Source organism: Bombyx mori, chromosome 25 (assembly GCF_030269925.1).
Source record: "Bombyx mori chromosome 25, ASM3026992v2".
Classification (NCBI taxonomy): Eukaryota; Metazoa; Arthropoda; class Insecta; order Lepidoptera; family Bombycidae; genus Bombyx; species Bombyx mori.
This window is the reverse complement of record NC_085131.1, coordinates 947,930-963,758: the sequence shown is the minus strand read 5'-3', so window position 1 is coordinate 963,758 and position 15,829 is coordinate 947,930. Positions and strand designations below refer to the sequence as shown.

The following is a 15,829-nucleotide window of genomic DNA, read 5'->3' as shown; positions in this document are numbered from 1 at the left end:
TATTCTTTCGTCATTAAGGTGGAGTGTTGACTAGAGAGCTGCCTGCTTCGACGCTAATTTCAGGGAGGTCACGCTGCAGGCAGGCTGTTGACTTTTGTCACTACATTCCTACCAAGACTTATATTGCCTCAGATTAGTCTGGATGTCGCGCGTTACAAATTGTCGCCTGGTTATATCAAAGAGTTTTTTACAGTATATTCATGTCACAGTATATTTACCGCAATTTTGTTTTATTGTTTCTATTCCGAACTATCCGAATTGAGACACGATTAAGTATCGATTTTAACCAATATCCATTGTTACAGGTCAAAATATGGTTTCAAAACCATCGTTACAAATGTAAGAGACAAGCTAAAGAGAAAGCAATGGCGGAACAGAACCAACATAATCAGGTGAGTTCGAAATCAAGTCTGGCACACAAAAAACGAAATCCATTTGCCGGTTAATACGCAAAAACAATTTGTCTTAAAAACTGCATATATTTTCGACCTTTATTGACCTATTCAGGCTTCCCTAAGACTATTAAAAAATAAAAAGTCACCGTCAGTTACCTTGAACAGCCCTCTTTCTGCTTAAAGCGCGAATTTAAATCCCAACGCTAATGAATAATGAATATTAAAATGTAATCGTTGAGATCGGAAGCTGACTCGGCATACCGGCCCCTGCTTACAGCGAAGAATGCGAGCCGACGATAAAATCTCGGTGAATACGGGACCCGCACGTGAGGCTGGCAACCCTAATTGCAATTTGTTTCCCGCCAATTTTTTAGGGCCAGAGAAACTTAGGTCTCATTGTTGTAATACAAATTGAATGCAATCTGATTGTTTATTGAAATAATTTCAATTTGCTTAATATTCATTTCGGAATGAATTTGTTAACGAGTATTGTCAAAGAATATTAAAATTGCTCTATTACGTGTTAGGCAAAGTATACTCGCAATATGTTTATATCCTTATTGTATGACAGGCGTTACCAACTACTATTAGCAACTATTCCTCCTCGTCTTGTCGTTGGCTCAATGCTGAGCATCTTGATGCGCCCGCCTGACACTCGTGATCTGTACACACTTGTGAGCCACTTATGTCGGTCAGTAGCACAGTGAAGTGCGTCGCTCAAACTCGCCCAGGTGCTCGGGGACTTGATCACTCCCTAATTTCAGGCAGCCCTGGATCTGCCGTCCATTTTACCTGTCACTATGAGTCTCTCCAGGTTGATGGTTCTCTAGCAATATGATGTTGTACAATGTGTGCCATATTGCTAACTACTCGCAATTGACAAAATCGTTCATTATATTTCTGTTTGTTTATTAATTATGGATTTTATGTAGGTATTTCGTTTTGATTCAAAATTTTGAATTTGTCAAGGCTGCATATAATATTAAAATTGTAAGCCATAATGCCATAAGCCATAACTTAACATTTTGATTGATTTTTAATATGGCAATTCTAAAACATAATTCTGTGTATGTCTGCGACAAAATAAATCGAATCTTAGGAGTAAACTAGACCTTGTTTTTATGAGTTTAATATCATGCTTAATGGCTAGTCGGCTTCCAGGATCGATGGTAGCCGCTTTTCGCCATACTTTTACCTATGCTGATAGCCTTGAGAGGCTATTTCAGCTTCGCCCTAACGTTAGTAGGTGAGCTCGCGGGGCTCAACCGGAGAGTTGCTAACACTGACCCTAGCAAGAGCAGTGCTTCGCAGAATCTACCACCGGATCGGAAACGCGACCCACTGAGAAGATCCGGCGAGAAACTCAGTGGGCTGTGTCTATGGGTTAGTTCGCTTGCGACGAAGGGCTCGACGAGGACGGTGACCGGTGCTTGTGGTGCCTAAAAGCACCGTTAATGGATCAGGAGGATCCGTAATGACGTGCTTTGGGCGACGTCGACGGTTTACCATTCGGTCTACTGGGTCGGGTATGTAATTTCCAGCGGCTACGATGAGAGGGTTCTCATGTCGTGCCGCCTTCTCAAAATGGCGCAGCGATGCCGACTGTAGATACTTACTAAGAGAGTCGAGCTCCAGGTCATCGTGGAGATCCACATTCCTAAGGAACCATGGCGCTCCGACGGCTATCCTGCAGAATCGTGATTGAATAACCTGAAGGGATTTCAAGTGGGTGCGGGCTGAGTGAGCGAACACTACGCTTGCATACGTCATGACGGGGCGTATACAAGTTTTGTAGAGAGTTACCTTATTGCGGAGGGACAGTTTGCTTCGACTACAAAGCATTGGATAGAGTCGTCCTAGAATAAAAGCGGCGCGGTCGCGTACCGTTTTTATATGGGGACGGAATGTCATCCCTCTGTCGAGGGTGACGCCTAGATATTTGACCTTCGAGACCCACGGTATGGGCTGGCCAAAGAGAGTGATGGGATACGCCATACCATACTCACGATCATATAAATATAATACACATATGTACCTACATAATTATTATGCTGATAATGGACTTCGAAATTCGTTTAACATGACGTAGCCTAGTTATGCGTTGCCGGACGTACCCATGGTCGCAATTAAAAAAAAAGGCAGGGTATAATAAAATCAAATCAAAAACTAATCACATCATTAAAGTAACGTCAAACAATGACAGTTCGCCCTCGGAGCGCACGCGTGTTGCCAGCCTCACGGAATTGCCTCAATTTGCGTTGAAAGCGTCGGGGTGGGCCCTTGACTTTTCATAGCTGACTACGTGCTGACAGGGAGGGTTACCGTAAACACGATTTACTTGTTTAAATTCAAAACATGCCTTAGCACATAACAATTATGTTTCGGAATTGAAATTTCAATTCTTAATTATGTTTATCGCCGATTATTATTACCAAGTTATCGTTGTCTAAATGCTAAAACTCATACATACTCAATACAGATTCATAAACAAGGAATAACATTGTAATGTAACGTGGGGTTGAAATCTTAATTAGGGCCGCGACTATACCCTTCAAACCGGACCGCATGACTGCTCCGCGGCAAAAATATAAAGGTAGTACGTACCTACCGCGTGGTCTAACAATGCACTCTGCCATCATGCTCTATCACCGGACCTGACACTGGCTTTACACGGCAGACGTGTGTCCTATGAAACTGCGTACTCTTCATAACGATAAATCATAATCAAAGCCCGCTAACGTACCTTCAGCTGTTTCGGGTATTACGATAGCCATTATTCAAGTATATAACAGAAAATTCGAGGTAACGTCTCGAAATTGTGGGAGGCATCTGTGGAAGCCGGTTTTACTGGTGGTAGGACCTCTTGTGAGTCCGCACGGGTAGGTACCATCACTCTGCCTATTTCAGCCGTGAAGCAGTAATGCGTTTCGATTAGCAGCCATTGTAGCTATACTTGAGACCTTAGAACTTAACTCGAGGTGGGTGGCGCATTTACGTTGTAGATGTCTATGGGCTCCAGTAACCACTTAACCAGGTGGGCTGTGAGCTCGTCCACCCATCTAAGCAACAAAAAAAATAATGTAATACATGGGTATGTTAAAAATGTCAGGTAACGTATTGCCCGCAGTCGTCATCGTCGCCGCGACGGGTCGCAGTTCCCGTGCTGGTGAAGGACGGCAAGCCGTGCGGGGCGGGCGAGTCGTCCTCGCCGGCGCACAGCCACTGCGCCACGCCCACCTCCGGGTACTCGGCCCCTCAGGGCTCGCAGGCCGCCTGCAGCAACCCGCTGGTCTCCTCGTACCGGCAGCCCGCCGCGTACCAGCAGCAATGCTCGGGATACCTGCCGCTACAGGGTCGAGCCTGGTAGAAATTCCCACAGCTTTACCACGAAACAATGTTCAAGGAGGAGATGTATTTTGATTGATTTCATTAATATTTTAATTTGGTGATTATAGTTTGTTTTCATACGACATTAGACACAATTTCACTCAATTTCTAGTATAATCTTTTAACCTTCTTTTAACCTTTCTTTATTTCTTACACAATGTCGATTGATGATTTCCAGAAACAATAACCAGCTATTAAAACCATAACGTTGGTAATATCATTTCATAAAAGGAATATTATGTACTTGTTTTTTTTTACTCTTTATTCTTACATATTATTGTTGGCAACACCAACTGTCTTGTATTCTCTTTGATATCGTTTAATATACTAAAAGGAACAAAAGTGTCACTAAATTTACTACAAAAATTTAATAAAAATTGTTATCAATGTTGTTTATTGTTAAAAAAGCTAGGTAAAGAGTTTTCGCGTTAATTTATTCTTCATTCTTCATTCATACATTACTCTTCATTTTTACTTTGAACGGTAATTATTGTTAGATTTATTTCAAGGCACAAAATCTAAACATTCTATTGTCTGTATTTTAACAAACTTTAAACACCAAATTAAGCCTTAAACAGACTCCTCCAAGAACATTGTTTCAGGTGAAGCTACGCTGCGGGCGGCTGATACAATGGACTATTATCTAGTGAACCGAACAAGTGACAGTAAGTGTTACAAATGAAACGAACGTGTCAACGGGACGAGGGTAAAGTGTATATAGTTGTTATTTAAAATAGATACTTAGGCACTGACGGGGATTTGATTGTTTAAATATTTTTGTGACTCAATTTTTTTACGTTTAATATTGTATTATATCACCTAAAAGTTTCGCAGGATTCTTTTAACATTCTTTCTGAAATGGATTACGGTTAATAACGTAAAGAATCACACTGCCGTTTATAAAAACGTGGCGGCTTTTTTTAAAATATTATAACTGGTTCCATTTAAATCACAAATTAATCTAAATCACATTGAACAGGATCTAAAGGAACAGAAGTTGAAACGGGAATTTAAAAAAATAAATAAAGCGCGAACAATCGAATTATTTAAAAAAAGAAAACTAGTCTATCAATTCCTAAAAATGTTGCCATCGCTAAATTTTTGAGGTCGCGATTGGCGAATCTTTTTTTTTATCGTCAACAGTAAAGGCGATGGTTTTCGATCCTTGGGCGGCAGTATGATACTTTATTAAAATGCATCCAACGTTGACTCATGAATGGAGCAGTCACAGCTACGAGCCCCGTTTATAAACTTTAACAGAATTAGCGGTATATCTTCTCTAATGTTGCAAAATATTGGGTGCAAATTAGAGACATTAATTAACAGTTTTCTAGATGTTGTTTTGGGTATTGAGAGGTTCACGTTTTGAGACAATGCGGATTACGCTCAAACTCACGACTCAAATCAAAAGTAAAAAGATCCGTTTTTAAGTTTTAGTTTCATGAGTGCTCATGGCTGTCTGCTAATAATCTACTCCACATTCTTAATGGCGTAAACAATGATTGCAACGTTTGAGAACATGTTACTCGCTCGTGAACTTAACTCCGACCGCGTATTGTAAGAAGTCTGTTGGAAAGCTCTCTAGTGTGTGCTGAAAGGTAATTTCCACGTAATTTATGTAAGTATATTATCTACTAGTCCCCAAAATGCGATGAAATTACCGTTCGACCTCTTCTAACACTCGCCTTTGAGAGAAAGAGAGAAAGAGATAAAAAGTTTTCTGACAGATATTTATGTAAACATTCGGTCTTTTTTTTTACAAGTTTTTTTCACAACAGGAATTGTACAATTCGGATTGTTGTAGAAACATTTTACATAATCAAAGAGGCGATTTAGTTTGTGTATATATTGAAAAGTAGTAAATTGTTGTGTGTATAGTTAGTAATTTATGAAATATTATCAGTGTTCGAGTGAGTAGAGAGTTGAATCGATTCTGAATTGCACAGTTTCCGCACGCACTGGCAGCTCTGTTGGGTTCGTTTAAAAATAAAATCTAAACGCTTCTAACGAAAAAGGTTTTGTTTTGATTCGACTTTTTCCTACCAGTAAGCCACTCGGATAATCGTAATTCTACCATAGATACTTTTAGGCGTAGTAAATTCGACTACTGGTTTTACTTACTAAGTTTTACCGGTGGTAGGACCTCTTGTGAGCCCGCACGGGTAGGTACCACCACCCTGCTTATTTCTGCCATGAAGCAGTAATGCGTTTCGGTTTGAAGGGTGGGGCAGCCGTTGTAACTATACTGAGACCTTAGAACTTATATCTCAAGGTGGTTGGCGCATTTACGCTGTAGATGTCTATGGGCTTCAGTAACCACTTAACAACCAGGTGGGCTGTGAAAAGGCATAGGATACGATTTCCCCTTAATTCTAATACGACTTATTAATAAACCGAAATTGTTTTACCAATTAAAAATTAACAACTATGAAATATCTCATACAAGTTTAATTGTGATAAGTTCGAATGAGAGTTAAAAACGTGAGATTAAACGGCTGATATTAATCTACAGCGCTCGGTAAGGAGAGGCAAGGTAGCGAATACGTCAAATGTGCAATCAGAATACGAGACAGAATGTAAATAATGTGTTTCCTTAGCGAACGATATCAATTAGGTAATGATATAAAGAACACGATATTTTTGTGCAATTCGCCTTACGTGTTTCACTTCGTTTTGACATTATAAGTCAACGCGTGTCTTAAGTGGAATCAACGAAACTGTATTCATTTGTTTTAAGGATGTGTTTGTAAATGGCTTCGTTTCATTAAAACATTATATTACAAATAAATCACGCTGACATTACAAATAAAAAGTATTTTATTGTAAATCAATGAGTTTAATGTATACAAACTAAAACTTAGTACGAATATCTAATGGATTTTATGTATTATTATTAAATGTTTGTTTTTGTTCAACGAGAAAGTATTCGCTTTTGTAATCATTTTTCGAGTCACCACGAACTAATTATTCGCGCGCTATCTGAATCTATGTACTTAATTTTTATTTTCTACTTTTGATAAATTATTTGAATCGAAAATGAATCGTCAAAAATATTAACAATAATATGTATATATAAAACAAATCAATTTATCAAATGGACGATTTTTATTATTAATGGCGACAAAACAAAATGGCGCCTCGCGTACAATGAAACATAGCAATAAGATTCGGAAATATTAAAATTAGAAATATTTGGAAAATGGTTTGTAACTAATTTAAAATTTATATGTTGAAAAATAACTAAATTAGATCGATGTAATTAAGTAGCTATAGATTATTACAAATAAATAGATTAACAAGACGAAGGAATTTGTAAGAATAACGTGATGTGAGGTGTAATGAATTTCAATTTATAAAATTAAATAAAAATTAATGAGTTTTATAACTTGCCTTTTGTTCCCTTTGTCCCTTTCCCGAATTCTCCTTGATTTGTATCAAGTGGCTCTAAGGTAATAGGGAGCTTTGACATCAAAAAGGAAATGCTTTCAATCTATTTCGTGTTGCATAACAATCTTGCCTCGCAACACAGATAAAATACCAAAATAAATTTAATTCAAATGATGAAAAAGCGTTTGATATTTTTTCTTGTTTAAATTTGGTGACGTAATTTTGTATTAAGTTTTTTTTATTTGCAATCCATAGCCATTATTTTTGTCATACGCGCCGAATGGCAAATGAAGCGCTTACCTCAACCCGGAGCTGGGACTTTATGGCGGGAATAAAATATCAAATTTTAGATGAAACGTGGGTATCATTAAAATTTGATTGAGTTTTTAATTCTAGTCTACCAAAAATGCTTAGAGTATGATAATAAATGACGGTAAGATGTCCATGGCTTACTATGAAAAGAAAAAGAGGACAAATAAAAGATAAAAAGTTACACTTTATAGACACCAGAACACGAATGTCTCGACCGTCTTGGATTATAATACATATATATTATGTAGTTATTAGTTGCAGTGTACTTTTACAATCAGGCAGAATGGTCGTACCGTAGCCCACTATTACTGGAAGAAAATCACCCCAAAATTATATACATATAACATATATTTACAAAAACACCCCCACGGGTTCACATTTCTACAATAGAAGGTCATTAAAAGTCAAACAAAAATGTATTCTAAAACAAACGAGAGTCACGAAACTTGGCTCCCTGTTTCGTTTTAAGCTTATTTAATTGTTTTCAATATTCCCAGATTAGGCACTAATCTCTCATAACGGGCAACGTTTATTACGCATGACAACACCGAATTGTCGAACGTCACTCACTCATGGCCCGCCAAAACGAAACAATATCGCGGATTTCCGTCCGTAGTAGCTCAAGTGTACGGAATTGATTTAGAAATATCAACCTTAACACATATGTCTTATGATTTACGCCCCATTACGATGTTGCGTTTCGAGAATGGAATTGTATTTGATAGAACAAAGGCTAGGAAGAGTGCACGTGTTTGGTATTACGAGGGTTAATAAAATAGAGGATTAGCCAAGACGGACAGGTGAGGGCGTGCAAATTGAAAACTATTGGCCTCTTCAGTTTCGGCTTTAGTTATATTAACTTTAATGGCGAATTATTGGCGCACACTAGCTTTTATCAATTTCTTTAGAAACGTAAGGTTATAAGGATATAAGAAGATACGTAACATTCGTAGAACATTTAGTAGTAGGTATAGAAAAAATTCAAATAGTTAACATTTTGGTTCTTAACTCGATAATTTCGATAACGTTTCAATTTATCAAATATAGCGAGAAATCTATCTTCTATCTATATATTATATAAAAACGAATTGCTGTTCGTTAGTCTCGCTAAAACTCGAGAACGGCTGGACCGATTTGGCTAATTTTGGTCTTGAGTTATTTGTGGATATCCAGAGAAGGTTTAAAAGGTAGATAAATATGAAAATGCTCGGAATTAAATAAAAATAACAATTTCGTTTTCCCTTTGATGTGTCCCCCGTCGGACGGATTCCTTTTTTTTGTTTTAAGTTTATTTTATACAAAAGTTTAGGTATTTTATTTATCGATCGAGGCACTACGAAGTATGCCGGGTCAACTAGTTAGAAATAAAAAAGGACCCAAAATGGAACCCTGAGGTACACCCATTTTCAACACGGTGCCTGAAGATCTATTTATTACCTTTTATATCTACTGTTTGTATCCTTCCTGATAAATAGGAAGTAATAAGTTCCAATGCACCATCCCTAATTCCATAGTGATGTAGTTTCCTCACCAATGTTTTATGTTCAACACAAGTCAAATGTTTTGGATAAATCACAGAAAATTCCAAAACAATCATGCGACTCCTCCCAAGATTGAAAGATATTTTTGATAAGATAAGCACCTGCATCAGTTGTAAAGCGACCCCTGGTAAACCCGAATTGTTTATTATGAAGCAGGTTATTTGAATTGAAATGTTCTAAAAGTTGTATCAAAATAATTTTTTCAAAGATTTTACTCAACGTAGGGACATAGGTCTATAGTTAGAGGGGTCATCAGTACTACCAGATTTAAAAAGAGGAATCACTTTACTATGTTTCATTAAGTCAGGAAATACACCACACCTAATACGGTCATTAAAAATACTAACAAGATGAGGAGCAATAATGTCTATTACAGACTTCAAAACCTTTACTGATATTCTCCATAAGTCACCTGTATTTTTTACGTTAAGGCTATTAAAACTTTTTATTATATTGATTGAATTAATTTTCTTAAATTTAAAAATTTCATTACATTTGTTAACATGGTTATGCAATAATATTTCAGCTGCTGTGGGGGATGAATTTAGAGAAGTAGTAGTTGAAACTGGAATGTCTGAGAAAAACTTTTCAAAAGCGCCTCCTTCGCCACACCCAGATTTCAAAGACATCGATATTTTTGCTTTTGCGGCTTGTCATGCACCATGTCTCCGCTCCGTAGATGAATATGGGAAAGACCAGTGCCCGCTCCAAGGGCACTTTGGTTTTATAGCGAATATAATATACATCAAGGTAAATACAGTCACCCACCTTGAGACACGAGTTCTAAGTCTCAGTTTTTTACAGTACAACGGCTGCCCCGCCCTTCAAACCGAAACGCATTACTGCTTCACGGCAAAAATTAGCAGGGTGGTGGTACCTACCCGTGCAGACTCACAAGAGGTCCAGTAATTACCACCAGTAATTACGCAAATTATAATTTTGCGTAATTTTGCGTAATAATTAATTTTTAATTATTATTACACGATGTTATTCCTTGTGGAAGTCAATCGTGAACATTTGCCAAGTACCTACGTATTTCGTTAGAAAAAATGGTACCCGCCTGCGGGATTCGAACACGGTTGCATCGCTAGATACAAATGCACCGAACGTCTTATCCACGACGACTTCGTAAATAAATTTATATAAAACTGATATATATTAGCAAAATAATTTACAAATCTGCTTTAAGCACTAAAGAACATTACGCATAAATTCTATGGGCCCAATCCTTACCGTGTTTCTCTAAATCTAGTTCTCTCTTTTATCAGAATTCTTTACATTTTCCGGTTTTTTTCACTCTCCCAACGTCCCCCATCCGATTTTCCTTATGATCTGTAAACAAAATTTGTGAATATTTCCCCGTTTAAGGGGTTGAAGCCATGAATACAGCCCTGCGACGGGGGCGAAGCATTATGCCTAACCTTAAGATTTACCATTCATGGGGTTAAGATGGCTTTCAATGCATGGGGTCTGAATTTGCTTGATTGTTATGTACTTAAACGGGGTAAATAAAATCATTACTCCTGCAAGTTCTACGTAGGTATTTATGTAAACTAGAGGTCCCCCAGTAGTCGAAATTCGACTATAATTCATTGGAATTGTAAGTTTGTACACTATTATGGTTGTATTGTATACTTCTATAATCACAAATTTCGCCAAGACTACACTATAAAAAAATATTAACAAAGACAAACAATATTTAATCTATTCTCAATTTGACAACAGACGCCAAGAACAGAAGTTTGACAATAAATAGTATGCATGCGAGTGTGCGTCAAATACATGGTATGTAGTGTGTGTAATGTTTTCTTTATTGATTTAATGTATCTTTTATACATTATTTTAAAAAAAAATTAGCATTGTGCACTTCTTCTCTATATTCTCTATAAGTGTGGAAAATTTCATACTCCCGTCCGCTCAATTTTCGTAAAAAGGGATACAAAGTTTTTGCTTCACGTATTAATATATAGATTATACATGTCTAATGGTTGAGTGTGCCTTGTGTCAGACGCACGTATAATTGTTACATACACTAAACTGTTTTATCGAAATGTAAGTATGTATGTTGTGATTTTGCCACAACTAAACGGCTTTTTACGACCCACTGCCTTTTGCAACTGCTTAGTCGTGGGGTCTAAACCGATCCAGTAGTGCCGATTTTATTAATTATTCTCCTCTAACTAGTCTCGTATTGGCTGTTCTCGATCAAAGAATCTAAAAAGCTAGGATTTAAAACAGAAAACAAAACTAAAAGAGTGCGGTAGAATATAGAATATCTCGAATATATAATACCTAATCGAAATTTTGTGTTAAAAACAAATTTTCGCTTAATCGTATTTATATTTAATACCTATATCTTTTCTGAGTTGAATTTAGTTTCGTAGTACAATAACATTACGGCCGTCTGGTGTAGTGGTAAGTGACATGGTCACTACACAAGGGGGTCGCGGGTTCGAATCCCGCCAAGGGAAGATATTTGTATGATAAATATAAATGTCCTTTCCAGGGTTATGGATGTATATTAAATATGTGTATGTGTATAATAAAAATCTTATATTTATTTCCGTTATCTGGTACCTGTAACACAAGTTCTTTACGAACTTAGCACGGGACCAGTTAATGTGGCGTGACTGTTAGTAAATATTTATTATTATTATTATTTTTCAGAAAGGTAATCTTTTCTTAGCACTTTGGCTAGTCTGAACCACATCCACGGGCCTAAACCAAGTGAATGCAGCATGTAGTAAGGAAAATTTATGTTGACGGTATGTTATTATGAGGGGCAATTTCGTTTTCGTCTATCTGCAAGAATTTCCTGACTATTCTACATGTATTCAAGATTGCGGCTTTTTGGAGAGTTATGTAGAGAGTTTCTTTGAGGTCTAATAGTTTTAGGCTATGGAGAAGATGGTTGGGAATGACGCCTGTTGTGGAGAGAACTATGGGTACTATGTATACTTTTTCCTGTCGCAATTATTATTATTATTACTACATACTAGTCCAGTATCTTTTTTATCACCGAATTACATACCTAAATATATATAGAGCGGCTTTTTATGCACACTTCAAATATCTCATTACGCAATTCGTGTTGGCGTATCTAACTCTAGCTGCAATAAAAACTTTTCTGTACGTTTGTCTGTTCGGGCTTAAAGCTCGAAAGATGACTCCAGGAGTGGGCACTTCAATAATTTCCCTGCAACATTGGCGACAGAATCGTCGTCCGTGAAAGCGGAGCCGAGGGGCTGACTAATTAGAACAAAAAACGCGGGAAAACACACAAGTACGCTTGACAGCGAGACCAGAGACAAAGAGCACAACCAACCAATCGGGGAACGTTGTAACGCGGCCATTTTGTTTAATCAAAACTCAAACTTAAATCGTCTGAATACAGAATTGAAAATTTTTCGAAAGCCGAACTACATGCCGCTGAACATTTAAGATCACACATTCAAATACGAAACGCAATTTCTAAGTTTCGTTTACGCTTGATATCGACCTTATCGTTTAGGTTTTAAGACTGAAAGTCAAATAAATGCTGTTACGTATTTATGTTGTTTCGTTCACTAGTACAATTGCGTAGAGAAGCGTTGATTGTCTGCGTCACGTCCGCGCCGAGGCCACAATCGATAGAGCACGAGCGCGCGTTGTAATGAATTTATTACAGGATAGTTAGTGCTCTCTCATAATACTCTCATAGAACAACGCATGCTACTAATTGTTAGAAATAATTGGTCTCACTAATTAATTGAATATACATGTGGGATGGTATGGCGAAATTTAATGGATATTTAGATAAACAACAAAACCTTTTATTATAAAAAAATAGGATACCTACTACCTATTCGTAGCATCGTTATGTCAATTTGATGACTGTCATTTATATTTTCTTATTTTAAAATAAAGTTAGTGTGCCAATGTGAATTAACCAAAAAGTACCTACCGATCTTCCCACTTACATACCGATCTGTTTAGAACGTTGTCGTGTAGGGGTGTAAGTATCAAGGAAGGATTGTAGCAATTTAATTTTTGTAGTACTTCGTAATGGATTTTAGTCAAGCAATATTGGAAACTAGCGGTTTTGGCCTAAATAATAAAACGCTCGGTATATCGTGCGATACGGCTGTACCAGTGTTCGAATCCCGGAGGCAGGTACAAAATTTTCTATTCAAGGTACCATATTACGTATCATTTAACAAAATATATTCAAAATTTATAATCATATATTCACTGGTTACTTTCACTATGAAGGAATACAATCATGTAATAAAACCGCAAAACATATTTTATAATTTATTTAAAATGTTATGGATATAATATGATATGAATTTATTTAAAAAAAAACATATCACAATCAAAGACAGTAAGTAAGAATAAAACTTATTTACGTTACGAATAATTTTAAGATGTTATTTAGTATTATTATGATATTTAAAATTTTCTCGAATGCCACTTTTGTTTAAGCGTCCATTACTACGCAAGCCAAAAGTATATTAGATTTGATGGAAATTTAAATAAGGTAATTATCACACAATTGTCAGACACAAGTCCTTGATGAGAACGTCGGAACAGTAGATTAATCGCATCTTGTACCCTAATAACTATAACAAGAAGGCCATTTATATAAAAACTAGAGGTCCCTCTATTCGAACTTTGAATTTTCGAAGAAATTGGAGTAAATTTAATTGAAATTGTAATTTCGCCAAGGCTACACTATAAAAAAATATTAATAAAGACAAACAATATTTAATCTATTCTCAATTTGACGACAGACGTCCAGAACAAAAGTTTGACAATAAATAGTATGCATGCGTGTGTGCGTCAAATACATGGTATGTAGTGTGTGTAATGTTTTCTTTATTGATTTAATGTATCTTTTATGCATTATTTTAAAAAAAATATTAGCATTGAGCACTTCTTCTCTATATTCTCTATAAGTGTGGAAAATTTCATACTCCTCCGTCCACGCAATTTTCGTAAAAAGGGATACAAAGTTTTTGCTTCACGTATTAATATATAGATACCTTTCTGTGAGCGTTATGACGTGTATAGAAATAACTGTGATGATCACGTGTGTGACTCCTCGTTAGCGAAGACGTGCGTGATGGTCGGCCACAATGATGGACCACCGTGAACTTATTTGCAATGGGTTCTGTCGCTCAGAAAAATGTCCCGTACGTGTAGGTACACCGGTCGCTAAGTTGTAGATTCCACTTCTCTCTAACTCTTTTACTTTGTTAATTAGATGATTAATGATGATGATTAAACGCTTAGTTAATTAGATGTTTCTAGCGCGACCGACTAGTTAAAGTATGGTTCATTCCTACTAGTTAAACGATATATGTAATTATTTAATACACATTACACACATATATTATTATGCAATCACCATTTTTTTCCACCCATCTATTCGCTGGAAGCCTGAGGAGCTACGCCCAGACGGGTAGATGAGCTCACGGGCTCAACCTAAGAGAATTTGCTAACACTGGCCCTAGCTCTTAGGGTTTCTGCTAGCTCGTAGGGCTTCGCAGAATTTACCATTGGATCGGAGTCGTGACCCACTGAGAAAATTCGGCGAGAAACCATCCATAAAACCATATTTGATAGCCAGCGGAACTCCAAACCCGCAATGACTCGTCAATTCGTACATCTTCAATGAACGCTCTTTATTTTAAGTCCGTTATTATTTCACCGTATATTTTGACATACGCGTCGAGCTGTCAACTGTCAAACGTTTCTACTTAAATCACATTATCGATACAAAGTGGGGCGTTTTTGTTGTTCATATTAAATTAAAGTTGTAAATGTTTATTTAATTAATCTAATTTTGTACCTACGTTGTTATGTGGTTAATTTTTTTTTATCAACCTGTACATTTCTGCCAGGGAGCAATCATGCATTTCGATCTGAAGATTGTGACAGTCGTTTTACCAAAACTTGAGATCGACCTCATATCTCAAAGTGGGTGGCGACATTCGGTGACGTTTATGCGTTAGGGTAATCATTTAATACAATTTAATTGCACCATATAGACCATAAGCCCGATCAACCGCCTGTGCAATAAAGATCGTGTTTAATTTTTTTATTTTTATTGCTTAGATGGCCGGACGAGCTCACAGCCCACCTGGTGTTAAGGGGCTACTGAAGCCCATAGACATCTACAACGCAAATGCGCCACCCACCTTGAAAAATTACAGAAAAACAACAATAACAATGCTAATAAACAATAGAAAACAAGACAATCAAAAACAAGAAAAATAACTACTTACTTATTGCCATTAATACTACAGAACCACTGTGATAAAAAAAAACAATATACAGCGTTTTCGCCGGGGCTCATAGAACACGCAACGCAACCCACCGTGATACCTAACTCGTATTGCTCAACTATATTTTATATCTTTTGAATTGCCTAAGAATAGACTAAACAACATGACGAGAACTGGGCTTGGTTTGTTTGGCAGAACCCAAAATGTAGTGGAAATTTATCTAGGTATACACCAAATGTCGCAATAATAAGAGTATAGACCTATTCGCTTTGTCGCAAATCTGTAAATTGTTTCGAAACTAAAAATAAAAAGGCAAATGACACGATACAGCTAGCATTCGTTTTGAGTGGAAAATGGCGCACGATCAGACAGCTGAGCGCTTTGGCGCGCTTTCATTTGCACGAGTGTTGCCCGGTAATGGCGCGCTGCGAAACAATAGGGATATCCAAGAATCGCGAGCTGAGCACAAAGCGAGCGCCCGTTTGATGTATGTAGCTCTGTGATTTATAATATCGACTTTAGTGGATGAAAGGTTTCG

The 15,829-nt window shown here is 37.0% G+C and overlaps 1 protein-coding gene across 4 annotated transcripts in view; it reads left to right on the top strand.

Moving 5' to 3' along the window:
• The window catches only part of LOC101739075 (homeobox protein Nkx-2.1), a 64,522-nt gene extending 57,355 nt beyond the window's left edge, over positions 1-7,167 (top strand). For 2 of the 4 annotated variants that reach the window (XM_004925701.5, XM_012690012.4), the window contains 2 exons: positions 306-392; positions 3,523-7,167. In XM_004925701.5, the coding sequence (XP_004925758.1) occupies positions 306-392; positions 3,523-3,762 (327 nt within the window). In that variant the 3' untranslated portion in view covers positions 3,763-7,167. Of the gene's footprint in view, positions 1-305; positions 393-3,504 lie in introns of all 4 variants that reach the window. The other 2 variants (XM_021347717.3, XM_021347716.3) reach the window with 1 other exon arrangement.
• The last annotated feature ends 8,662 nt before the right edge of the window (positions 7,168-15,829 follow it).